The sequence below is a fragment of the Pelmatolapia mariae genome, linkage group LG20 (assembly GCF_036321145.2).
Source record: "Pelmatolapia mariae isolate MD_Pm_ZW linkage group LG20, Pm_UMD_F_2, whole genome shotgun sequence".
In the NCBI taxonomy this organism is placed as follows: domain Eukaryota; kingdom Metazoa; phylum Chordata; class Actinopteri; order Cichliformes; family Cichlidae; genus Pelmatolapia; species Pelmatolapia mariae.
The window spans coordinates 40,878,576-40,905,773 of record NC_086244.1 but is presented as its reverse complement, the minus strand read 5'-3'; the positions used below and the strand labels follow the sequence as shown (position 1 = coordinate 40,905,773).

At 39.5% G+C, this 27,198-nt stretch overlaps 1 protein-coding gene across 2 annotated transcripts; it reads right to left on the bottom strand.

Annotated features, from left to right (window-relative positions):
• Nucleotide 1: 1 nt before the first annotated feature.
• Nucleotides 2–20,807, bottom strand: tbc1d22b (TBC1 domain family, member 22B). 2 transcript variants are annotated; one of them, XM_063464404.1, is made up of 14 exons: nt 20,514–20,807; nt 16,033–16,089; nt 14,016–14,208; nt 13,739–13,901; nt 10,747–10,914; nt 8,251–8,321; nt 7,845–7,973; nt 7,690–7,755; nt 5,442–5,556; nt 5,175–5,281; nt 5,025–5,100; nt 4,800–4,927; nt 2,865–2,960; nt 2–2,248 (listed from the first exon to the last, which is right to left on the bottom strand). In XM_063464404.1, the coding sequence occupies exons 1-14, from the start codon at nt 20,567–20,569 to the stop codon at nt 2,120–2,122; spliced, it is 1,554 nt and encodes a 517-aa protein (XP_063320474.1). In that variant the 5' UTR covers nt 20,570–20,807; the 3' UTR covers nt 2–2,119. The 2 variants fall into 2 exon arrangements, with proteins under 2 accessions (XP_063320474.1, XP_063320473.1); XM_063464403.1 differs by having other exon boundaries at nt 13,739–13,904; nt 20,514–20,806.
• Between the last annotated feature and the right edge of the window lie 6,391 nt (nt 20,808–27,198).

Below are 27,198 nucleotides of genomic sequence, written 5' to 3'. Positions count from 1 at the left end.
GTACACACATGTTGTTTGTTTAATATCATCAGAAAAGGTGAATATACAGGTGAGACTGTAATAATTTAACAAGTCTTCATTTAAGGCTGAAGCCAGCATTGACTACTGAAGCACTCTGTAAAACAGGCTGTACTGTTCCAATAAAGATTGGATTTGTTGTTGCAGCTGCATGGAAAAAAAACATTTTGTTAGTCTTTAGTTATTAACATCACATTTTTTGAACAGAATGACCTTTAAATTAAAACAAACAAAAAAACCCAGCATGGAGTCACAGTAATGACAATCACGTGGCTCACCTGAATGAATGAAAGTGACTTTAAGGCTACACGCATACTGTAACACTCCAAAAAACATTCAAGGTGGTAGATGAAGATTGATTATGAAAATCTGATGACTGATAAATAGTGGACAAGACTGGTGTTCCTTCATAAATAAAGGAGAATCTATTTCACCATCATGTCTTCAGTAGCACTTCACTGAATAAAATGCCATTAAGTAGCTCAGAACTCCAGTTATAGTTGAAATGGATTAAGACTCGTGAACAATGTTGCTCCATTCAGTCTGCTGTGATCTATGGTGATGATGGTGGCAGCCATCAGCTGGGCGTCACAACTTTCCAACAGAGACTTTGGTCCAGAATGAATCAGGTTAAAGAGTGAAGCAGATGACTCAACTTAGATTGATTTTCTTTCTATTAGATGCACAAAGTATAAGAGTGTTGTCATACCTTTCAAACATATGTTGCACTATTATTATCACTGGCAATGAAGGTAGATGAGTTGTAACGCACACAATCATATTTAAAAAAAAAAGAAAGAAAAGAAAAAAGAAAGAAGAAAAACACTGTTGCACAAATAAAGTTTCATGGAGCATGTCAGGAAAGCGTTACACTGCATGTGTACCTTACCAATGCTCTATAGGGTATTGTCAGGGATGTGGAGCTGCATTCAGATAGCATAATGACTTTCAATACCAACACAGGCATTTCCTCCAATTAAAACATACTGATTGTAAATATTCTGTATAACTGATGTTATTGAATGTTTTTCATCACTTGTAATTATGCACAGATTTTACACTGACAGGTATCTCTTGAAACACTTCGGGTAAAACCTCCACCCTCAGGCCAAAACTGACAAGCTGGCTGACTTTTGAGTGTTGATGCAGTGTGTCAATCTGCAATCTTCATCAAAAACTGGATTACAATTGTATAAACTTTACTACAATTTTAAACAATTTTAAGCAGCTACTGAATTAATTTAGCACAGTTCAGGTTCAGGAAAGACCTGAACAGTGCTAAGTTTAGATTTTCAAATAAAACTCTAACTTTACAGTTGTTGTTATTTCCAAACTATACTTCCGTTCTTCACAGTGATTTAGAAATTAAAAGTGATATTGACACCAAATCAGTCTTTTTGCTTTAAACCCCAAACACAACCTAAAAAATGAAATACAATACCTTCTATTTGCTACTCTTAGGTCTTACTACTAATTACAACCCAGAATATCAGTCGCGGCTTTAAAGATGCTGATTGTACAGAGCGACTTTGGTTAAACCAAAAAGCATCTATTTAACAAAGAAAGGGGACTGCCAGCCAGACAATGTAAAACTAAGCTTTGTATTCCAGTTGCCTGCTTTATACCCAATGTTGTCCCTTGTAAAACAAAAAATGCAAAAAATATAATCTTTAGATACCATTTCTCACTAAAAGGATGATCTCACAAACATTCATCATCCCACTATATTACAGTGTCTTCTTTCACGCTTACAGTGAACATAAGAGATGACCAAAAACAGTATAAGTAAACCAGAGTGGCATAGCCGAGTTGTTTTTTATACTGTCACAGTCCACCGTTGCTGTGCAACGCTGCCTGCAAAATAGTCCCGTATTCACTGAGCTGTGTGCAGTGTAAGCCCCAAATCCACTTAATATTCACTGGACTTCATTTTCACAGGATAAAGTTGATATCACTGACATAACATCCCGTCAGTCTCTTTTACGTTACCTCAGAGACAGCACCTGATGTGCATCTCAGACACCGAAGTTGCCCACTCAAGGTTTAAATAGATTTTTAAAAGTCAAAATGCAGCATTTTCCCTGGTGCAGAAGCATTGGGCTTATCTCTTGTAGTGGCTGGGAGCGTCTGCAAACATGTATTTGAGCCTGTAAGCTTCAGCCAGGAGGAGACCGACTTCTTCGTTCCCCCAGTGGATTGTAGGAAGGTTCTGCAGTAGCATGAGGAGACCCTAAAGAGCAAGAGAGAGTCCTTAAGACACTCAGCGTTTTGAAAGTTGGAGATACAAAGCCTTTCATTGTCAAACGTAACATATGGGTTAGCATATAAAACTTAGCAGATGTACATGCATACTTGGTTGGTAAACCTACTACAAAACTACAAGCAACACTTTTATTTTCTGGTGATCAAATAAATGATTACACTGACATGTTGATGTTTAGAAGGATGAAAGAAAAGGAAGTCAAATTACAGTATTTAAAATAAACCTACTGCCCCCATGCTCTAGTTCATCATCTTAGTCACTAGTTTCAAGTCTTACCAATTGCAGCAGGTTTATTTGGTAATAAATTATGGTACCATTAAGAGTAAAATACACATAAAAGCAGGATATGATGTAGGAAGTGGCTCTCTTATGATCAAAAACAAGTTAGACCAGCATCAAAATTGAAGAAGAACTACAAATGATGTGATTTAAACCTTTACAAACAGTTTATCCAACAACAGTTTGACAAACAAAGTAAAGTTAATTAATTTTAACTCAGAAGACTCCGCCCTTCTCCGCCAGTCTGCCTTAAATGGTTCATATTAGTTTCTCTGCCGTGACTGGATGACATAGACAAATGTACCTGAAAGTCAACCATGGACAGGATTTCTTTGCGCCACTTAATGAGGAAAGCAGCACAGACGTACAAGTGGAAGTGGGAAAAACCCTCTGCTTCAGCCTGTGGAAAACAGAATAATGGTAGCCAATTATACAAATCAGCTTCAATCAAGAAAAGATTTGTCTAATGACTTACAAATACTGTGTAACAGGCCAAATATTGCAACCACTGACATACACAAAGGTTAAATTATTGTGAGTGATTGAAAACGGCATTCTTTCTAATGTTCAGAAAGAGGCAACTCCTTTGACTGCCAAAAGAAGAGTCCTTGTACAGAATTCTGTGAGGGAAAAAAAATGTTACTTTTCACTTTATCTTCGACCTCAATGAACACATTTCTGATGGGTTTATTCAATTCAGTTTTATATGTATAGCCTCAAATCACCGAAACAGTCACCTCAATTCACTTAATATTGTAAGGTAAAGACCCTACAATAATACAGGGAAAACCCCAACAATCAGACAACCTCCTGTGTGAAGGAAAAACTCCCTGCTAACAGGAAGAACCAGTCTCATGGAGAGGCATCCATCTGCTGTGACCGGTTGGGGATGAGGAGGAGGAAGGAGACTTACAAGCTCTATCGCTAGTTTCAAGTCTTGTTTAAGATGTCATGGGGTTAATTTAGTAAATCATCATTTGGTGTAAAATATAAGAATGCTTCGATGTATGGATACTTTGGTGAGTCATTTTGAGTGTGCAGTGTCTCTTGGATTCTTAGTCACATCCACCCCTTGGCTATCATGTCCAGTTTTCTAACATGATTTCCAAAAGACAGTATGCTGTCCATCCTTTATGTCACACTGCAGTTTGTACTGCTGTTGCACTGGATTACTTTATTTGAACTATTCTCCACCAGTCATAAGTGCATTAACTACTTTGTAGGATAACAGATTTCCATTGTTGTCATCAGTGTACTGTTTATCACCAACGGAACAATAAAGGTGCCTGGAACCACACAAGTCCTTGTAACTCTCTGCATCCTCAATTAATGTTCATGTGATCCATGCTGACCTGCTGTTCACTTCTGGAGGGGAGTGCAGTGTGCAAAATTAACCTCACCATCAAAACTTTTCATTAAAAGCCAAAACTGGTACATTAATAAAACTGGTAGTGGCTATAACAATTTAGTATGTGGCATCTAATCTGGTAAAAAATGTGAATGTGTAAAATCACCTTTCAGGTATTTTCTTTTGTAATAGTCCTATACCCATTTTGTAATTATAAGATGTATAATGCCACACATGTTGGACTAATGAGCTTGAATAGTTTTACAGTCTATCAGGGCCCCATTATACCCACTGTCTCATGCCAGGCAAATTGGAATCTGTCATTTCTGTTGGTCATGCACTCAAGATTTTTGTAGCCTGGCGTGCTAAATGAAGACAGGAGGATTGTGTCGATTGTTACTGTGATTATAATGACACAGATGCTCAGAGATTCATAGATTATACAGAGGAGATGATGCAACAGTTTGAAAATATGACTTTGTGTAAAAAAAAAAACTTTTCAAAGCAATTTATTTGCGTCCCGTTTTGACAACTTCTCCTAAACCAGCACTGATGTGCAGGATTTGTTTGAGTTGTGACACTTATCATTCAGGAGAATACTGCAGCGAGTACCTGTGCTGTAACGGCCAGCATAAAGGGATACAGCCATGTGATGATGTCACCAGTGACACGCAAAGTGACCAGTGTGGTAAGTATAATGGGGCCATCAGAGATCTCAGATGCACATCACAAGATTTCATGAAATTTCTTCATCTGGACCCACAGAGCATAAAATAAGCTGCACTACAGATGCAGACGCACTGACTGAAACAGCAGCAAATTGTCTGAGCCAGCTGTGACTCGTGTTCATTGCTCATAAAAGCTCAGAAAATGGTGGACACCCTGCCTTACCTGGTAGGTGTCCCAGAGACGGATAGTGCAGCGGAGTGGCAACTCCCTCATCAGAAGATTGTTCATCCACCGGAAAGCAAACTGCAGGTACTCCACTTCATACCTCTTGAAATGATTGTGAATGTCCTCTGGCAACAGACAGATACACACACCTGTTAAAACTGTGGGTCTCCTGCTGTTAGCTTGTGGAAACAGGTTTCCCTAAGCATAAGCTTGTCCACGTACCATCTATCCTGCTGACCAGCTCCTCTAAAGCTTTCACTTTGTTCTGGATTCCAGGCTGAGCAAAGGTGTAGTTGTCCTGAAAAGAAATAAATTTCAGTAAAGTTGCTCACTAGTTTTAAATTAGCACTGATTGAGATTGTGTGTCCCGACCTGTATTCCATCCAGCAGCTTGCTCATGCACCAGAAACTGTCAGCTTCAATATTTCTCTGAGTTTCCAGAGGTAGTGCTGCTACATCAAAGTTCTCCATATCCTCCGCTAGAAAAACAAATAACACTGACTGAGACTGATGACTCATATCAAGTCTTCTCTGATGTGAGCTGAGCTTTGATGAAGAAATTTAAAATTGTTGATATTCAATATATAACCTAACTAGAAAAAGAACAAACCAAATTTTTTTTTCCCCGATTCAACTTACTGACAAACTCTGACAGGAAGACAACAAAAAAAGGTGTGACCAGATCGTTGATTCCTTGAACGTAACCGCTGGCTGGGTGACGGATGGCCCAGATAAAGAGAATTCGCTCAAAAATCTGAGGAAACAAGGAGAATTACTGCTAATGTTCAGCTCCAGCGTGGAAGTCTTTTTTTCTTTTGATTCCTGTCCACATTTTCAGTCTTATGTCTGTAGACACATATAAGTGTCTGTAAAAAATAGCATGAATGCTTTAAAGTGTGTTTTACAGACTGTTGAAACTGTTGTGTACATTAACTGAGGTGCCACAACATGACTGGTATGTCTAATGCTTATAGCTGGGGAGTGTGGGCAATATTCTTGAAACTAACTGTGTTAAGTAATAAGACTATCCTACAGCACATTAACTACTGATAAATTACATGTACACTGGTGGTCAAAAGTACCCCAAGAAAGACTTTTATTTTCTAACCCTAATTTCACAATATTATGTGACAGCATTTCAATGTACAATATGAACAGTATCACAAACATAAAGAAAAGCAAAATATTTTTATTTGACAGGTGTTGTCATGAGATTTGAGCAGCTGTAAGAACAAAAAACTGAAGAGCTCAGGGAGTTTACAGAGGAGGTTGTCAACTGGTCTCAAAGAGTTCAGGTTCTGGCAAACCAAGTAAGGAAAAGGAAGGACAGGAAGGCTTCCCTCGGGATGTGTTCTGCTATCTTGGACTTGAGACCTAACCAACACATCCTTGGTGGAGGATTATGAAGACTTTGGGGAAGGTCTCAGCCATTACTCTGGCAAGGCTTACCAAAGGAGCTTCTTTGTGGTGTTGCATTTAGTGTAGATGAAGGCTCTGGATATCAGTAGGCTGTAACATTATGTTGAGATCGGGATCAGTAATGGTTGAGTGCTGGACGAGACTTAGATTCTTTCTCGGATGTCAAGTTTGGAGGTATTTAAAAGGAACACGAACATATGTAAATCCTTAAGAGTTGACAGAGGCTGTACATTTTACCATTAATGTAAATACATGTTTGTGCTGAATATTCAGAAATAATTATTGTCATGTGTAGTATCTTGGTTGTTTTGCAAAGCCACTAAAAATCACTTCATTTGAGGAACAGGCTGGGCTCAGTGCATTTCCTTTTTAACAGCTAACTTCCTCTGGAGTGCACTAATCTGATGAAGCTTCTTCCTCAATGACAGGCCAATACACCACACTATACAACCCTGTATCACTTACAGTGTTGTCAATGCTTTTCACAATGAGTCCAGCCACAGAACAAAGCTGGAATGTTAACTTTTTGAGCAAATTAAGATGATATGCTGTATATCAGCACACACAAATAAAGACAATGAAAAACTTCATTATCCCAAATTAGTTTTTCAGTAAAGTAAAATATGACTTCTCAAAAGGTGAGTTCCCTTCATGGATTTATCTTCCTCCAGAAAACATTTTTCTCCATGCAGAATCTGACTTTGTAAAAAAGATTGACCAGTTGCTATGTTCCCTGCTGATCTGCACTAATAGAATAAAAAAATAAAATAAAATCTTGTATAGTATACATAGTCCCTGTGCAGCCAGCCAGGAGACGCTGCCTGTTTCTCCATAAGAGCAAGACTTTAAACATTTTTAATATCATATTCATAAGGAATTCAAAGTGGAATGTGTAACATATCGTTATTCTTAAGTGGTGTACATACAGGAAGAGATCAGTAGCTATATGGTGACCAGAGACCATAATGCCAATAAAATTCAATATCTGGCATGACAATGAACGGCGAGTTAACCACTGGCGAGAGTAGGTGGGTTTCTGACAAACTAATGTCAACTTTGAGGGGACACAAATGAAATCAGTGGGAGGATAAAATTGAAAGAAAACAAAAAATCCAGAACTTCCAATGATGCCAGCGACAAAGCAAAGCCTCACATTACATGTCTTATAAAAGCAGTAACTCATACTAGGGGCTTAGCTATTAATATAATCTCAACATAGGACAATCTGTTGTGATGTACCGCTTAAACATTTTGTAATAGTGGAAACGCTGAACTGAACCAAGAATTAGCTAGAGCCACTATCTCCAAAACAAAAACAAGTCCCTGGTTCACTTTAAACTGGAGAAACGAACCAACCAAACATTAAAATAATGTCGGTATTCCGACCCTCATCATGAACATAGAAAACGAGACACGTGTACTTTGGAGAAACAACTGAGATATTGGAGCTGCTTTTCAGTAATCTTACCTCTTGTACTGCAGGCTGCTGAAACAAGGGAATCAGAGGATTTGTTCTTGGAATGTCAATGTGGATCTGACAGGAACAAATGTTGACATGTTAGGTCATGGATCTTTTACATACATAAACTACATCTCTTTTTTGTAATTCAGCTGCAGTATCACCTGTCTGTATGTGTCTTTATAGTGCTCGTCTGTTCTGGAGTGGTAATACTGCTCTATGAACCTGAAATATTCCTCTCGCTTCCTTTTCAACACCAGCTCTCTGCGTTCCTTGTTGGCTGGCAGGTAGCCCTGAACGAGCCATTAGAAAGGTTAAGATACAGAAAAAAACAACCCTTTTTTGATTAGCTGAACAATTTCAGAGGAACAGAACAGGCTGGCCATTAGATAAGACGAGAGAACACTTGAGATATGTTCGGCTGTAAAGATAAAGCTTTTAACATTATCTAAAAATTTTTACGAATCAAACAAAAAGAATAAAAAAAATTGAGCTATTGAGACAGAATGCTTTGGATTATTAAATGCTGAGAAAAATGTGCTTTTGCAAAACTGAAGGTCACAGCCTTACAGAAAGAAGTCTCCATGTGATTGGCCGGACTTCTCTTGGTATGCCTGACCAGCTGTGCTTGCGGAGTTCTTCTGTAACAGCACAAAGCAAGATAGAAACAAGCACTGTCAATGCTATATAGAAACCAGAGCAGAGATCAGCACAACCTACACAACTAGTGACGAGTCACCCATGCAATAGAAAAAAAAGCTGTAAAATCAGTTTAATAGAAAAAATGTGATGTTCAGCTTTACAAAAGAGAGTTCTTTTGGTGAAAAAATCTCATCAAGTCCTTCATTACTTGTGTTAACAGGTTTATTAAACTGAAGGCTGTGTGGGTTCTTTCAGACAAACCCGTACCACATATTCTGGATCCATTTCTTTCTGGTGACAAGCTCATAAAGTTTTGCAGTCTATTCTTTAGCTTGACATTCCAGTACGATGAGTGAAATCATTATCATGTTGAGCACTGATGACAGAAAAGACATTAAAAGAAAATGGCTACAACCTGAAAAATACAAGTATGTCTACAGAAAAATCTAACTTCTAAAGCACAAACACAACCAAAGTCTTTTAGAAGAAAGTCTCAGCACACAAGAGGCATTGTGAAGTGCAGTTCTTTCAAAGTGCGATCTAACTCACAGATACTTCATTTCAGAAATCTTTGAGGACCAGTCTTACAATGTTCCTAGCTACAGCCTAAAGATTTTTAGCAGTGCAACAGTTACAGCATGGCAGCAGTTCCTCTTAAAAGCTGGGGAGATACTGTGCCAATTTTGTTAAATATGTATGACGTGTTAACTCACACTACACATTTGAGTTAAAATCAGGCTTAGTGTGCAGCCAGAGTTTCCATCTTATTTGCACATGGGTGAATCAACTGGAGCTCACACTGTGTGTAAATACCCAGAGCCTGGTTGTTTTCATCTAGTGATAGTTAACAAAATTACAAGTTGAACAATGTCTTCTCTATGTCCTCAGTGTTTACAAAATCAACATCCAGCAATTACTTTTTAAAAGCTGAATTTGAATTGCTTATCATTTAAGTTGTTACATAGATGTTTTCATGGGCAATGTTTATTTGCATTACATTTAAGAGATCACTGACCTTTCCTTTAAGCTGCATTGAGGATTATAGTTAAATTGTAAATTTGTAAATTTTGGATCTTGTATGGGTAATGAAAGAAATTTCTCTGCTCTACCAAAAACATATAGAAATATATAAAGGCTTACATAGAACAATTTTTTGTTTTCTTTAATTTTGTGTACTGTTCCATTTTCAGAAAACTCTTGTAAGTAGAGTCTATGGAGCTTGGAAAGAAAAGCGTCTGGACTTCTTTAAGTTGCTTGAAGACGTTTCACCTCTCATTTGAGAAGCTTCTTCAGTTCTAAGGTCAAACGGTGGACAGTCCCAGATTTTAAGCCCTATGGGAGTGTCCCCAAGAGGGTCATAGACCCCCTATTGATCCTCTACATAATCACATGAGCCAAGGTGTGAAAACGGGTGTAAAATCCGGAACTCTCCACCAATTGCTCTTAGAACTGAAGAAGCTTCTCGGATGAGAAGGAACCTTAAAGAAGTCCAGACACCTTTCTTTCCAAGATCCTTAGACTCTGATGACCTGGATGACTGAGAACCTTCACAGACCTCTCAATTAGACCACAAAAATGTCAAATTAATCAAATCAAATTATCTTAATTTATTGATTTTCAGCAAGTGTGAGCACCTCTATAAAAGCAGAAGTTTTGGCAGTTTGCTTGTTTGGAGTTAACACCATATCACACAGAAAAGACATCGGCACTAATCTTAGAGGTGCAATTGCTGCTGCTTATCAGTCTGGGAAGGGTTATAAGGCCATTTCCAAACTATCCAAGTCCATCATTCTACAGCAAGAATGATCACTCGCAAGTGGAAAACATTCAAGACAACTGCAAATCTCAGCAAATTCACCCCAAGGTTCAGTTGAAACTGAAACTTCCCTGACCAGATAATTTACAACATAATGGCTAAATGGGCCATTGCAACACGCTGATCATTTCCTTTTTCAAAGTCCAGACCTCAACCTTGTTGTAAAGAAGAGTGGGCCAAAATTGCTCAGTCAGCAATATGAGAAGCGTCAGATATAGCTGATTGATTACTGATTGATTGCTGCTAAAAGTACTTCTACAAGCTACTAAATCATGGGCTTTACTTCGTTTTTCCACACACTGCGTCTGCTTTTTGGCTCAGTTTTTGTAATTAAAAAAAATGACACAGTGTAAATGTCACATTTTTTGTTCATATTGTTGTATTGAAATAATCTTAGAATCTGTTTTATACATAAAACCACAGAATTTCTTTTCAGGATGCCTGCACATTATACTTGCATGTCAATAATCTGTTTCCTTGCTGATGTATGGTACTGTAAATTATTAGGTAGCTATCTTCTGATTCAACAAAAGGCACGGCCTTCCTGCAACGATCACAGTCCTTTAGCACATCCCAATATAAGGGAAAAGCTGCTTCTCTTGCTGTACCTAGGTCAGTGTTGGGACTAGCCAGTAGCTGCCTGAATTTGTCCAGCCGGCTTTTCTCTCGCACTGTCATCGGTGGTGCCCCTGATGCATTCTGGTCCGAGATGCGAGCCACCAGTGGGATGATGGGACGAACTGGGAGAGACTGCTGCTTCTGCAGTGTGGAGCGAACTGCATAAGGAGCACACGATTAAAAACAAGAGGCAACTTTACAATGGAGAATGAAAACAAGCAAGAGCCACGATATTAAAGGAACAATAAAAAGGTTCAAATATTTTCCAAATGCAATTAATCTTAAATTAAACAAGTAAAGCTAAAGAGATGTATATTACTTTACAACAATCTCCTTAAGCTATGCAATTATCTTCTTACTTTGTTGCCATATTTATTTCTGTGGTCAGGTATTTATTCCTTGGTGGGAGTTGTTGACCCACTATTGATCCTGTGCCTCACCAAAAAAGGCATGGGTCATTACCAGCAGAGGTTTCGGGTGAAACCATTGGGAGACCTTGCCTCACCCTATCATGTGACCTCACCCGATGTGAGTGGGGGTTAAGGTGCCTGGGAAGGGATCTCAAAACTGGATTGTAGGTGGAAGAGTGTCAGTGTTGTAAGTCACCAAGACTGTGACTTTGTAAACACATAAAGGCAGTTTAATAGGATTAAATTAGCTGAAGTGTTGACTACTGGCTAAGGCTACATCCACACTAATGGGTTTTCGTTTGAAAACGCATCGTTTTCTCTCCGTTTTGGCCTCCCGTCCACACTGAGACGGCGCTTTCCCCAAGTAAAAACGCAGCGTTTTGAAAACACCCTCGAAAACGCATACATTTCAAAATGGAGCTGTCCCGTTGCAGTGTGGACACTTGAAAACGCAGACTTTCTAAAATGATGACGCATTTTAGTCATGTGATGCACTCATGTGACCAATTAAACAAAGATAGGGGAGGGCATTATACAGCAGTTGTTTTGATTGCTCTCAATTTTGACAGCCCTAAAAAAGATTAATATCAGTTTGTACATGCTTCAGATAGCTTTTCTTCAAATTCTTTAATTCTCACTCACTTTTGCGCATGCGCAGGACTGGAATGTAAGCGTTTTTGGCTGTTTCAATGTGGACGCACAACTCTGTGAAAACGACTGAAAACGCTAGTGTGGACGCGGAGCGTTTTCAGACCAAAACGCCGTTTTCAAATCTATCCGGGCTAGTGTGGACGTAGTCTAAGAAAGGCCAGTGGGAGACCAGTCAACAATGTGAATATTCAGAAACTAGGTGACTTCTGAATAAAGATGCAGCTGACTATTCATCATATGAAAAGCCACTAGATTTGAAAAGTGATCCTACTCATAAAGCCGAGGGTAAAGCTAATTGAGGATTGATGAAACCTGTTTTCCATGTATAATTTTTCATTATTCACACAGTCCTACAATTACATCTGGCTTTGATCTTTCATCCTGTCACATATAAGACATTTGCAGATGGGAGTTATTTTTATTCATGTGCAGAACTTCAAAAAGAAAAAGAAACTTTTCTTATTAATTTCTAGTGTCGAACTTGATGACAGTTATTTCATAACTTAAGCTATCAAAGGGGATTTCTTATGCTTATTTTCCAATCCATATTTTTAGTCTTTATTCTATTAGCTCAGACTCACAGTTCAAAATAATCCTTGTTTATCAAAAACGGGTCCTTGGTGCAGCCCATCAGTTCTTTCAGCTATTTCAGTTCTCTTCCCCCTACCCTTTGAGACAACAGTCTTCTGACTGAGTGCCAATCCAAACTTGTTTGAAAAGCGGTTGGGTGAGACTTCTGTGCTGACAATCAGAGCTGTTTGTCCAAGGTGAACATGTAAGGTAATCTCAGTGATATTAAACAGAGACAATAGCAGAAAAAAATAGTCTGAAACTGAGTGTTTGGAGCAGTCTACAGCCTGAGTGACTCACAGGGATTCCTGCTGTACGCTGTTTGGTGAAACTGACAAATCTACTGAATTAAAGGCCTCCATTAAACTTTGGTTTTCTTAAAGGTGGATAATGAAAGGATATTCTTTTGGCAGACTGACTCCCAAAATATTTTGGACTCAGTCTGAAGAAGTCTGAAGAAGAGGGACTGACATTTTATGCTGCATAGGTCCATCTTATCTCAGTATTGTAGGAATAAAATGTTCCCACAAGCATTTTTGATAAATAAGGTACTTAGGTTGGGTACATATAACCTGGCGTTCTGTAAAAAGTGTTGTGAAGTTTTGCATAAATTTTCCCTGTACTCGATCTTGTTAATTATTGAATTCACACATGACAAACTGTTTAAAATCAACCCTAATATCGAGGGTTTGCAAGAGATTTTACAACCTAAATCCAGGCACACTAACCATAATTAAACACTGTACTTCCCTCATAGGCTCTTAAAAGAAAGCACTTAGAGATATTAATGGTAAAGAGGCTGAACAGGAATTTGCAACTGTTAATTAATGCTTATTATAAATTATATAATTTCATCACAACAACATAATTGGATTGAAATCTGGGGGGTTGGTACATCACAAGAAGAGCTAGTCACAGAAAGAAACACTGGTTAGGATAAGATTATCAATGAAGTAGAAACTGATTTCACTTATTCTGTGTGAATGTGCCTTATGAGACACAGAGGTGATCAGATAATTATTAAATCACATGTGCTCTCTCTGTAATACTAATCCTGTATACATCCTTATTTTAGTATTTCTAGTTCTATTTTTTGAACATAAAGAAAACCTAAAGACATTAATTGTACAGCAGTAAAATAAATAAGTGGTATACAGTCCTCTGTTGTCTGCATTACTCAATTGTGATGATATCATGGAACATCAGACACATCCTAAAGGCCTTGCTATAATCCCACCAGCCCTAACTGCAGTCTTAAATCCCACCTGTGAAAATCTGTAATTAGCTTCACTATGAATCACCTGATAATCTGCTCTGTAGATCTTAAAGCTGCAGCATATTAGCCACATACCTGAAGATGTGTTAAGGTGTGCATCGCTGCTAGACTTGACAACCTTGCCGTTGGCTTGCTCGTACTCCGTGTCCTCCTCCTGCACATCCTGAAGGTTTGGACCTTCTGTCGTGGGTGGTGCCAATCTGTGTGAAACTGCACTTTCTGTGTCACCTGCTTGATGCTGCTGAGATGAAAATAATATCAAATCAAAAAACACACTAGAATGTCTCTTTTCTTTTCACACTAGTTCATTTTCTTTACTGCTGACTGACAAAAAATCAAATCTTGTAGCTACTTGGTTCTGTATGGATGACGTAGTGTGCAGGCCTGGTGGTATAGATACAGCTGGGTTGAAGGTGCCAAGGAATTCTTCGTCCTCCTCATCATCAATATCCCAAGCATCGTTGGTGCTGCGGGCAAACTCATGAAAGCTGGAGGCTTTTTTGGTCTTGATATTGTTGAACTTGGGCTTTGTGTCTTTGGGATACCTGCAGGGAGACAGATTGAAATATCAAACAAGCAGAAAAGACAAAGAAACCAACCAAAAAACAACTTTAGGAGATGATGTCTTGATGCATGTTCAATCATTCAGTTAAGGAAATCCCTAAAAAGTCAATTCTGTTCATCTAGACGTAGAGTTTTCAGTGGGAGAAATGTTTTGTCACTCATCCAAGTGACTTCTTCAGTCTGAGACTGAAAACTTTTGGGGGGTTTAGGAGATGATGAAAAAAAAGGAAAATCCAGTGCAAACATTTGGCCACACTTGCACAGGGCTGGTGCATGCAGTCCACACATACAGTGCTGTGGAAAAGGTATCCGGCCCCTCTCCGATTTCTTAGTTTGATTCATTTCTCATACTTACATCTTGTGTTCTGATCACTCCCAATGAAAATCTTAACAGCTTCAATCTTTTTACAAGTTTCACTATCTCCAAACTGTAGACCATCATAGGAGGTCTCACTAACATCTTGTAAATCTTCCCATTTGCTCTAACTTGCAACCTTCTGGGACATCACCTGACACTCTCTTCTTGACCACTTTTGTGCCCCAACCCAAGATATTTAAACTACACTACCTTCACAACCTACCCTTTGCCACAATTCTGTTTCTCATTCACTTGCTGCTACTAACTTTCATTGTTTTACCTTCCTAGTGCATACCTCCATCTCTCCAGCCTTTCTTCCATCGGATCCCTACTCTCACTACAGATCAACATCATCTCCAAACATCATAGTCCATGGAAACTCCTTCCTGACTTCATCTGTCAGTCTGTCCATCACTACTGCAAACAAAAAGCGTCTCAAAGCTGATTCCTGCTGTATTCGCAACCCCACCTTGAACCCATCTATCACTCCTACCACACACCTCCCCACTGTCTTGCTGTACTTACACATGTCCCCCACCACCGTCACTTACTTCTCTGCCACCCCTGACTTCCTCATGTAGTTCTATAGTTCCTCTCGTTCCACAAAGACACTAGTGAAACTAGTGAATCAGTCACTAGCTGTCCTCAATCTGTCTTCCTCTTTCGCACTGTCCTCATTCTTCAGCTCTTCAAAGAACTCCTTCCTTCTTCTCAAGACATTCTCTTCATTTGTAAGTACATTTCCATTCTATCCTTAATAAACCCAACCTGCTGCACATCCTTTCCAGCTCAATCTCTCTGCCCAGCCAATCAACACAAGTCCACTTCTCTGGCCTTAGTGTCCAACCTCACACAGAAATCAGTATTTCTTTGCTACCTGTCACTTCATTGTATGCCTAGCCTACCAGCATACTTGTCCATTTTCTTCATCTCCCTCACTATTCCACTTTTTCTTTGCCAACATTTGAATACTTTTCTGTACTTCCTCATTGCACCACCAAGTCTCCTTGTCCACTTTTCTCTGTCCAGTGAACAGAGAAAAGCCCTAAACAGCCGTTTAGTACACTAAGCAGCTTCCCTCGGCATTACAATGGTACTTTCTCAGTCATCAGGTAACTTTTATTTAAGTCTGGTATTTACTCTTTCACAAAGGACCAGGTAGGTTTAGAAAAAATTTCCCCTTTAATAAATGAAATAAATAAAAACACTAACTGTCTTTTGTATTTACTTGAGTTATCTTTGTCTAATATTAAAAATCTGAGGAGCTAAACATGTGTGACAAATATGTAAAACTATAAGAAATTAGAAAGGGGGCACATATTTTTTCATAGCACTGTATTCAAGCACTTGTGGCAAGAAACAGCTACGAAATACATGTTATACTGAGATTAAAAGTTAAAATGGGTTAACTGGGATGACGCGACACCATGCAGCCTACTGCACTTACGTGCGTCGCAATCGGGGGTCAAGAGGTGGATGCTGAGCTCCATAAACTGGTTGCACACTGTGGAAGATAACATGTAAAATGCCGTCATCTCTTCACCGAAAAACACGCAGCTCTCGAGTGTCTGACTGAGCGAACAATCAAAGATGAACTTCTTAGAAGATGTTAATTAATAACTGTTCACAGGAATGTTGGCAGACATATGTCCTGGCCTCTGATGTGTTGCTCTTCTGAACTCACCTTTCTTAGTTTGAGTAAGTTGCTCAGTTTCTTTAAAATTAGTTAATTAATTACACAGCAAAGAGGGAGAAGTCACAGAGGAGAAGCAACATCTGGAAACAGATTGTATGACTATCAAAAATGTGTATATGGGAAAGTATATGCTTTATATGCTTTATAAGTGTTTAAAGAAAAAGGTGGGCCAGCATAAAGCCTATGAACTGAACCCTGCACTGGAGAATTGTTACACCCCAAACATATAGGTAGGCTGTAGCCCGGCTAGAAGATCTGTACTGGCAGCAAACACAGTTGTAATTTCCTGTTCAAATCAAATCAAATCAAATCAAATCACTTTTATTGTCACATCACATGTGCAGGTACACTGGTACAGTACATGTGAGTGAAATTCTTGTGTGCGAGCTTCACAAGCAACAGAGTTGTGCAAAATACAATAATGTAAAACAAGCAAAATATAAAAATGGCTAATCTAAAAAGTAATAAATATATGTACAATATGTAAAGGTATATACATTACTGAATGTGTATACTAAATATGTTTTTCTACGTGTGTGTGTTTGAGTGTGTATATAGTATGTATATACATGTTTTACAAATGAAATAAAGTAAACAATAAAATAAGATATATGTTGAGTGCATAATGACATCTATTTGATGTTTGGGACATCCCTAAAAATGAATTTCAAATCTGGGAACTATCTGAGCATTTCTTTAATGATCCTGCAATGCTAAAATCCCAGTTGGTAAATCACAGAGCCAACAAATACTGTTCTACATGCTGCCTTCCCTTCCACATGACTCCTCAGTCAATCCCTTATATGAAATATCCCTATTTCACAAAATGAGCTTGTTTTAAGCATGCACTGAACAGAAGAAGTGGACAGCTTGCAGAGCGCCTGTGTTCTTTACCACCCTGTGGTGTGCAGTATGTTCAGCGGATTTGAGAATCTTAATACTCAGCTTCTTTCCAAATCTCTGGTGAACTAAAGCAAAGATAGTCTGGAGTGGTAGGATAGGATCTACAATTGCCAAAAATGCCTCTTACCAAAATTTTATTTGCATTCTATTAAAGTCTTTACTCAGCGGAAAAACACTGACAGCTGCCCATTTTGCGTTTCCTTTTTTTTGCCCCTTCAACTTCATTAGTTACATGTTGCTAGTACCAGGCTGAACCTACTTTTGCCTTCAGAACTGCTTTAATTTTTCGTGGCACAGATCCAACAATGTGCTGGAAGCATTACTCTGAGGTTTTGGTGCATATTGCCATAATAGAATCATGCAGTTGCTGCTGATTTTTCAGTTGCACGTCCATGATGTTAATGTTCCGTTCCAACCCGTCCTTAAAGGTGCTCTGTTGCATGTGTAGGCGACATGGATATAGCGAAATTGTTGTGGTCAAAAAGTCTGAGAATATTTGAGTTTGGTGACACTGTGAATTATCCTGCTGGAAGCAGCCATCAGAAGATGTGCACACAGTGGCCATAAATGTATGAACTTGGTCAGCAAGAATGGTTGAGTAGTATGTGGTGTTCAAATAATGCTCAGTCAGTATGAAGGACTCAAAGTGCACCCAGAAGATTTCCTCCACACTGTTATACCACCACCACCAACAGTCTGAACTGTTGATACAAGGCAGAAGGTTTGATATCATCAAATTCTAACCCTACCATCCAAATGCTGCAGAAAAAAATGGACACTCATCAGACAAGACAACATTTTTCAATTCTTCTATTGTCCAATTTTGGTGAGCCCATGCAAATTGTAACCTCAGCTTTTGGTCAAAGTCACAGTGACAAAGACTAAGGTCTCTGTTGAAGAGGGCTCTCTTTGATATGGGCCATTTAGAGATTCAGACATGAAAATATTATGATAATACTTTAAAAAAAATCTAATTTCTGTAGTTTTTCACAATATTATCCATTTGTCATGATAACCCAATTATTCTAAGTAAGGGAGTGGGTTTTGTGAGAATATCACAGGGCTGCAAATAATATGAAGTTTATCAAACTGCAGCTGTTCAAGCCTAAGGCTGAGAACTGAGCCTGCTGATTATCTGGCAGTGCCAGAGTGTCTTGTTTACCAGCCTCACACTTGTTTTATCAGGAGCAGCTCAAGGACAGGCAGCAAGACTAGCTGTTAGCCTTCCTGTTCAAACATATGTTTGTGTTTCTAACGATCCACCCACCCCAGATCAGTGTGTGTGACAAAGACAGCACCGCCCTCTCCTTGGAGATCCCGTCTTCTCAGATTTCTAAAACAGGCTGACCCCCCACCTCCACCCACTTCTTTTCTCTGCTCCACCCTCTGGCAGTTAGATGGTACCAGGAAAGGACATTTAATCAGATTATCAGTCTTGATGGTCATAAAAAAACACAGAGGTCAATAAAGATACAAACGCATAAACATGAAGAAGTGTCTTGTCTTATCAGTGAGGCGTGAGGGATTTTTAGCTTCCACCTGCGCACAGGAAAAACTAAAATAAAACAAAACAAAGCAGGGAGTATCCCCTTTATTAGCCATGCCCATGATGCCTATTGCGTAAGCTCTGCATGCTGGGACTAGCCTAGCTCAAGTACGTGTCTCCCATTATACTCAGCTTAGAGACTAATAAACAAACTCCAAATGAAGTTTGCAGCAGAGCAAAAAAAAAAGTTCTGTTAGTTTTCTGTTGTCTTGCAGTACTTTATAGACAAAATAATGCACACATGGGTAACAAATTAAAGATAAAAAAGTGCCTCAATAAAGTGTTCGGTCCCGACCTGCCATCAGAACAGTTTCAATGTGTCTTGGCATAGGCTGCATCCAAAATTAAACACTAGTGTTTGTTAAGTATGCCAAAATATGGTATTTTCAATGATTCCAAGAATTATTAAAATGTACCCAGTAATACAGCAGATACATTCTATATTCAGGTGAATATTTAAGTATGCACACACAGAACATTATACCAGCATAAATATCTCACAATGAAATATAAATACAGACACAGTATAATGTCAATAACTCTCCAGTTTAGGTGCTTAAATATTAAAGTTTTCACCCTGACAGGCATTATATATAATTTCATCAGATATTCACTCTTATCAAATGAGGTTAGACCTGTGTGATTGGGCCTTACCTACATATCAGCGGGTGACTGCCTGGCAACCACCAGTTACTAGGGAAAAATTACTATTCTCCAGTTGCTAGCCAAAACTGCTCCCAAAAGGTATACATCACTGCATCAAATACCTCCTTGTGATCACTAGCAGACTGCTCCATGGATGACACCAACTGGTCTGCAAACACTTGCCAACTATTCACTACACCGTTGTGAAATTGTTAAGAATGAACAGCTTACAAACCCGTTCGTTGCCCCCCCTCCCTCCTCTATTAGCATGTTATTAACATGTTTTCACTACAGGATGAAATCAGCATTCCCAAAGTGCAATGTTTCCCTCCTATAGTTTCCGTTTGCAATGACCATCACCAAAATGCCCCCAACAGGTGGATAGAAGGGCTCTGCATTTTTTCTTGTGTGCTTAGTCAGTGTCTGAAAGATGTACTTTTTTTTATTTATTCTTTTTTGGGGGGCAGTGCAGTGAGTAGAAACTTTTTAAATATCTATTTACAAGACACTTTGAACACGAAGGCTTTCTACTGTGCACTTTATTAAAATTATGCTTCTCCCCACTCTTGTAACATAATCTTTACTATATACACATTTAATTTGTATACAGTAATGTCTTTACTGTGTCCTCCCCAAGTAATGCTGCCATAAAACGAGGATGCATTTCATTTAACTCCTCCAAGAAAACCCACTGAGATGACAAAATAAAATATTAGTGCCGTGCCAGTGGTTCAGACAGTGCATTCTTCCTCCCTGATGTTTTTGATCGTTTTACTGTACTGTCACCAGCACCTCTCAGCATAGACTGAGAAAGCATATGGCGGTTGACAGACAGCTGCCACCTCCAGTGTGATCGTTAGAAACCGCAGAGAAGAAAGAGATGGGGGTCTGCCTCGGAGCTGGGAGCTGTTATAACAACACACACTCGAATAAGACACTGGAAGCGGCTCATGCGTGAAATCCAGCGAACGAGTCGATTTGTGCGCTCGTGTTTCCACACAGATCTGTTAGTTACGAGTATTATTAATACAAAAGAGTATTATTAATGTGTGTCTTTGTTAAGGACAATATTTCAACAGTGCCCGTTTGAAACTCACTAAGAAATGTAGTACTACTTTATGAAGAAAAGAGGACCTACCTTCCAGGAACCTTTGCGTTTCTCCTCCAAAAATTGATCCTGTTGTCGGTGGCCATACTCAGATAACCCCCGTCAGACCGACACCGAAACCGGCTGCTCTCGTGAAGAAACCATGCGGCAACCGCTTCCGCGTTTCACTGGCGACAGCTCGGCCCCGCTCGGCTCTCTCTGCTCGGCCTCCTCATGAGTTTAAACGGTCGAGTGATAGTAATATTCGCTTTCCAGTGTGATGATGTACACTACAGCACACTGTAAGCCGCCATCTTGGGGCGCACCGACAGGAGCGCGTGATTGGTGCCAGAGTCTAACAGGTGCAGCGAAAGCAGCCAATCGGACGAGCTCGCGGTAGAGCGACGGTCAGTGATGCTCGTGGATAAACAGGCACAAAGACGTGATTCGTTGACACTGGATGCTGGCAGGGGAAAGTTTGGTGTCGACCTCAAACATCTAATGCAGAGTCTTTCTTAGGACTCCAGCCTCTGTTGACGCCTGCATTGTGATGTGTTTGGTTTGACCACTCAAGTCAGCAGATGGGTGGAAAGGTTTCTTTATTTGACACAGTTTGATGAAATAAACTTGAAATCAGACGAACCTCAGCATAAAGTGAAATAATGTATAGGTATCTGTGTACAATACTGATTTACACTACCGATCCATGCCTGGTCTTTTGGCCCAATGCTACTTAACTTTCAAATCTCATCTAAATATTAGTCAATATGCTGTATGCACGTGGTGTGTTACAGTTATATTGCAAAGGAAAAATTATAGGGTCACTGCTTGACTCTACACTGCTAGCTGTGATGCTACTCTACTACACGTGTATGTATGCTATCTTGAAATCTATAGGAAATGAGAAAAGGAACCCAAGTTATGTGCGTTCCCCCCTAAGTGGAAAAAAAAAGACAGTAGATTGGGGTTAGCATAATGCTTGACATTAAGCACAGTATCTGAGACAAGGTCATTTCAATTCAATTCATTTTGATTTATATAGCACCAAATCCAAACAACAGTCGCCTTGTGGTGCTTTATATCGTAAGGTAAAGACCCTACAATACTACAGAGAAACCAGAAACATTCAGATGACTCCCTACAGATGACACCAGGCTCAGGGAATACACACTGTGGCAGAAAGCCAGAGATGAATAGTAAAATAATGATTAAATGCAGTGTGGTTGTATAAACACAAAGTAAGTGATAAAAGGTGGGTGAAGAAGAAACACCCAGTGTATCATGTGAAGCCCCCAAAGGCTAAAGTAACCTGAGCCAATACTAAGTATATGCTTTATCAATAAAGAAAGTTTTAAGCCTAATCTTGAAGGCAGAGAGAGTGTCTGTATCCCAAATCCAAACTAGAAGCTGGTTCCACAGAAGATGGCCTGAAGGCTCTGTCTCCCGGTCTACTTTTAAATATCCTTGGAATCACAAGTAAGCCTGCAGTCTGAAAGTCAAGCGCTGTATTGGAGTGATACCGTGCTATGAAGTCTTTAAGATAAGATGGGGCCTGATTATTCAAGGCCTTGAATGTGAGGAGCAGAATTTTAAATGCGATTCTGGACTCTTTCTAGTCCCAGTCAATACTCTTTGCTGTAGCATGTTGGACCAACTCAAGGCTTTTCAGGGAGTTTTTAGGCCAACTATAACTGTCACAACCACATATGAAAGGTCTATCCTTACTATCCATCGGAGCGTGAGTGCGTCTGTTATAAAGCACTTGGGCATAGAAGTCTTGTATGAATGTGTGTGGGACAAATCCCTCATTTGAGCACTCAAAGGAAGTTCTTTGAGTGACCAAAAGAATAACCAAAGTGCTATATAAGCACAAGTCCAGTTAGACCTTTTGTCTTGTGCATCAATGTGATCCTCTTAGAATTTAAAAGATCAGCAATTTTGTGTCAGTGGCTAACCTCTTGTTGAGATGACTTTGTGACAGAAAGTTAAAGAATGTGGAAATGGAAACAAAACCACTACCCTTTGCTAAACAGACGTACATCAGGCAAGACGTACAGAGGCAAGCAGCTTACTGTAGCTACTGCAAGCTCTTCAAGCCACAAACTGTCATGCAAATCAAAACGCTTCCTCTGAATGTTGACCCTTAATTTATGCTAAGTAATACTTCTCTTTCCCCCCCCCCAGTTGCTGCATCTACAGTCTCTGTCCACATGAGGGCAGACATCTTCTGCTCTAGTTAAAGAGCTTTGCTCAAAATGAAACCAGTTCAGCTACTACCTATTTACTGTAAATGTTAGAAAAGTGAATTATCCTTTTATGCTGCTTATTCTGTGGTGTTGTCAACACCAGATAGCCGACCACACAGTGGGGACATAGTCATGCTTTTCCTGAAAAAAAAAAAAAAGAAAAGCAAATTGACTCAATTCATCTTATTTTGTCTTATATAGCACATCTTGGCCTCTTTTGGCTGCATTCAAATACAGGCAAATGGAGGTTTTGGGACATGAATTGGTTTCGTTTTACATGTTGGCCTTGTATTTGAATTGCAGGTGCTCTCCTGTGTCTGTTTGTTTAGGGAAATCACTGCAGCACCCACCCACCTGTTCACTCCTCTTCAAGCGTTCAACGGACTTCAACTGACAAAATCCAGGTGAGAGTTAATATTTGCTGGATACAAGTGTGTGCTGTGGATTTCATGTCATTGAGAGTGGAGAAAACTCCATTGAAACATTTTCTGGAGATAACTCTTTGTAGAGACTGTTTGGAACTTTCTCTCGAGGCAGTCTTGTGACTTTTGGCTACTGGATTTTGCTTGGTGTGGCCATCTCACTGAAGACAACAGTGGTATGAAAGGAGCAGGCTGAGAGGGGATGCACTTGTAGTCACAAGGCAGGACAATAGGGAGCTGTGTGAGGGACTGCTGGAGTTGCCTGGGGCACAGTGACTCTCTGCTGTTACTTTGATCTTCCTGCTGTCAGGAAACCATGGCTATTTATTGAATTACTTCTAGATGAAGGCATGTTTTGACTTGTCTGCTGTAAATACGTATTTTAGTTCTAAATAGTTCATCTTTAATGGCATGAATTTCCCTGAACAGTACATTGAAGATAAGTGGTTTTTCAAAATAAATGTATGACACATGCTCAGTGGAGTTTAAGCCCTCAGCCATATTTTGGCTTGTGTGACCCCCCCTCCCCTTTTTTGTTCTCCCTCTAACCCCTGAAAGGACAGCATTGTAACTTCTTCTCTTCCTGAATGCTTAAGTGGCAACAAAACCACTCCGACAGCATTCTTAAGAAAAGAGGAACTTTTTTTTCTTTCTGTTGTCCTGTCACCGTGGCGCAGTGTTCAGCAAACAGTTATTTTTAAAGTTTTCTGAACTGTTTGAGAAAGAAGATATTGACCAATATAAGAGGTCAAGAAGTCCTGAAATCAGTTTTGAACTTTGGAGTTGGAGCTTATTCAATGGAGGTAAGTTTTTTTTGTTTTTTTTTGCTTTCCTGTTACTTATGTCAACATTGCTCAAAATAGTTCTATGGTAATTATCTACTATTGTATACTTTTTGCTGTAAAAAGCACTAGCCAGATGTGAATAAAAGAAAGGGAAAACCTCCGCAACTTTTTAGCATGCTTTGGCTTCAAAGCTCACAGTGAAATGTACTGTGAAAATGTGCATACAGAAGCATTAGATGTTTGCGTTTCCTCTTCAGGCACATGGTGATGTCTATTGGAATTCTTCATCTCAAGGTCAAGAGGTCACCAACAGCTGTGCTTACACACTCTGATTGTGACCAGGCCATGAAGGATTGCGAATTCGTTGAGAAAGGTAAGATAGCTCGCTCACGATGAGGAAGTCTGTATGAGTGCTGTGTGTGGTGAGCTTAGTCTGCAAAAACTATTCATGTGCTCATCATCTGGTGCTTACATTTGAGGGTTTGGAGGGTATATGCTGGACAGACCACAAGTCCCTCATTAAAAATGCTGATACATCCCATGATCCATAAATAATAAATAGGGCCAAGGATTGTTCAAATTAAAAAGTGTGCATTTAATTAATAATTGGACCTATAAGTATGCTAGGAGTAAAAGCTTATGACGTGCAAATAAAGACATAAAGAGATGAGCCTCTGTTATGTCTGTCTTGATTTTGAACTAAAAGTCCAAAGTGCAAAAAGGATTTTTGCATGCTTATATATTTCACAATGCCTGCTTCAGTGGACACTACTCTTTTATTTTAATGGATGAGTCCTTTTGAAAATTTCAGCTTTCAACTTTAAACACATTTCCATGAGGTCCTTTGACTAAAGAGAACACCAAACATCCGGCTTGTTTTCAGCGCTCAGTTCTAAAGTCTGCATCTTTGATGACATAGTGGTGCATTAGGAGCACTTTTTCCCCCCCACTTTTTGCTCTTAGGGACAACCATTTGGGAACTTTCCAGTTTCTTTCAGCTCTTTGTTATCTGAAGCTTTAACCCTTTAGATAACAAAAGTAAAGTCAGATTGATCAACTGATATATCAAAAGGTGATTTTAGTTTTACCACTTCAAAACAAAGCGCTGCCTGACCCACTCTAACTGTAACTTCCAGTCATACCAGAGCGTCCTTTCCACTGGCTACTTAATCAATGATTGGCCCAAAGAAAACCTGCCATCACGAGTCTTCATTTTATAGCCACAATCAGGTTTTAGATGAACATTTAATCCCAGCCGGATGATGATTTGTTTTGGGAAAATCTACACTCACTATCATATTATTCATCACAAAAAATGCACATCAATAATCATTTAGCCAATGTTAATTTGCATGAAAATGACTATGGTGAGCACGTACTTCAAGAAGAGGGAGGACAAAAAACTGCCAAGAATTTGTTTGGCGGATTCTCTGGAAAGACAAAAGTAGAAAAGGAGACGTGGTGGTGGAATGAGGACTTACAGGAAAGTATTCAAAGGAAGAGGTTAGTAAAGAGAGCTGGCAAAGGCAAAAGGCTTATAGTGAGGTCGTACACTTGTTTGGCTGAGCAGAGAGACTGTGGTGGAACACAAGCACACCTGTACAGCAGGTTGGTCTTATTAAAAACAGAATAGAAATATACTAACAAGTGAAGAGAGTGTGTTAAAAAGATTGAAGCTGATGAATGCAGAATTTTTTAATTTTGGATGATGGGACTGAAATGTGTGTATTCCTATCCCGAACAAATACAATCAACCTTCAGTTAATACTGATATTCCCAAGTAAATATTACACATGAATGAATGGCTACATTTCCATGTATGATCAAATACAACCCCTCACCCTATGAGACCTTGGAGAGGCACTAGTTTTTCTGTTACCCTCACTTGTAAGCAGCTAAAAAACAGATGGAAGGGTAGATTCAGAAGTCTGTTGAAACTTTATTTTTTTGGATTTTTTTTCCATTTCTGTGTGACATGTTTGCTAACACTGCTACAATTACAAATGTATGTCCATTCTGTAACTGCTGCACTGTGTAGGTTCAGGTGTTGCAGCGACCTTCTGGTTGTCTAGCAGCTGACCCTAGATCAGACTGAGGTTAGTGACATTTTACACCTCAGTGCCTGCCTATCGTGCATTAATCCTCTGATAGCACCTGTAACCTGGTGTGTAAATCTGTGAAGGAGAAGACTGACCCACACTTTCCTACAGCACCCATGAAGTCAATATACTGGAGGAAATTTTTTTTGTCCTTTGCATTAACTAATTCAAGAAATACTTGATAATACTTAGGCATAAATTTAACTGTGTAAAGACAGCAAAGAAAAAGAACAAGACTTCTAATACGCTTTATCCATACAGCTGATTTGCATACATTTTGTATAGCTGTGCTAAATTGAAAGAGTAAAAGGAGACTATAGGATATGTGTTGTGGTGTGCACTTATCGTAAAACAACCCTTAGACAAAGTGTGACAGTCTTTATGGCTGCTGTGCTTTTAGCAAATACCCGTCTTTACCTCTGTGTTGTTATCACCCTGCTTATTATGGATGCACAAACAACGTATACACACACACACACACACACACACACACACACACACACACACACACACATGTCTGGTTTGCTATCCTCGTGGGGACATCCCATTGACATAATGCTTTCCCTAGCCCCTTACCCTAACCCTAACCATTAAAAATGAATGCCTAACCCTAACCCTTACCCTAAACCTAACCATAACCTAATTGTAACCCTGACAGTAAAACTGCATTTTGAGTGTGAAAATTGCTTTCAACCCCGAGGGGACCTGGATTTTGGTCCCCACGGTGCAGAAAGTCCCCACCAGGATAGTAAAAGTCAGATTTTGGTCCCCACCAGGATAGTACGAACCCGTACACACACACACACACACACACACACACACACACTGCCCCCTGTGCTCAGTCCAATTGACACACTCAGTTTAGTTTTGTGAGAAACTGTGTGTATGCATGTGCATCTGTCAGTGTGTGTGTGCATGTGTGCAGTGAACTGAGTTATGAGCATGAAAGAAGCGAATGGTATTTGACCATGTGCATTGTGTTTTATGAGATGAGCAGGCTTTAATGACTCTGTCACCAGTAAATGGACACAGATTTGTAGCACAGCTGTCGCTCCACACTCTGATCAACTCTGGAACCTTCTGGAGACACACTTATGCAGAATTAGTAAATATGCACCACATCCCCAGCGTTAAAGACCTGTGTTTAAACCATATATGCTCACAGAATTGTTCACCCAGAGTGG

Coding starts and splice junctions, on each gene's coding strand:
- tbc1d22b (XM_063464403.1), bottom strand. CDS start 20,569: ATGGCCACCGACAACAGGATCAATTTTTGGAGGAGAAACGCAAAGGTT. Junction 16,090..20,513: donor AACGCAAAGGTTCCTGGAAG/GTAGGTCCTCTT, acceptor TATCTTCCACAG/TGTGCAACCAGTTTATGGAG. Junction 4,928..5,024: donor GCTGGTCAGCAGGATAGATG/GTACGTGGACAA, acceptor GTCTGTTGCCAG/AGGACATTCACAATCATTTC.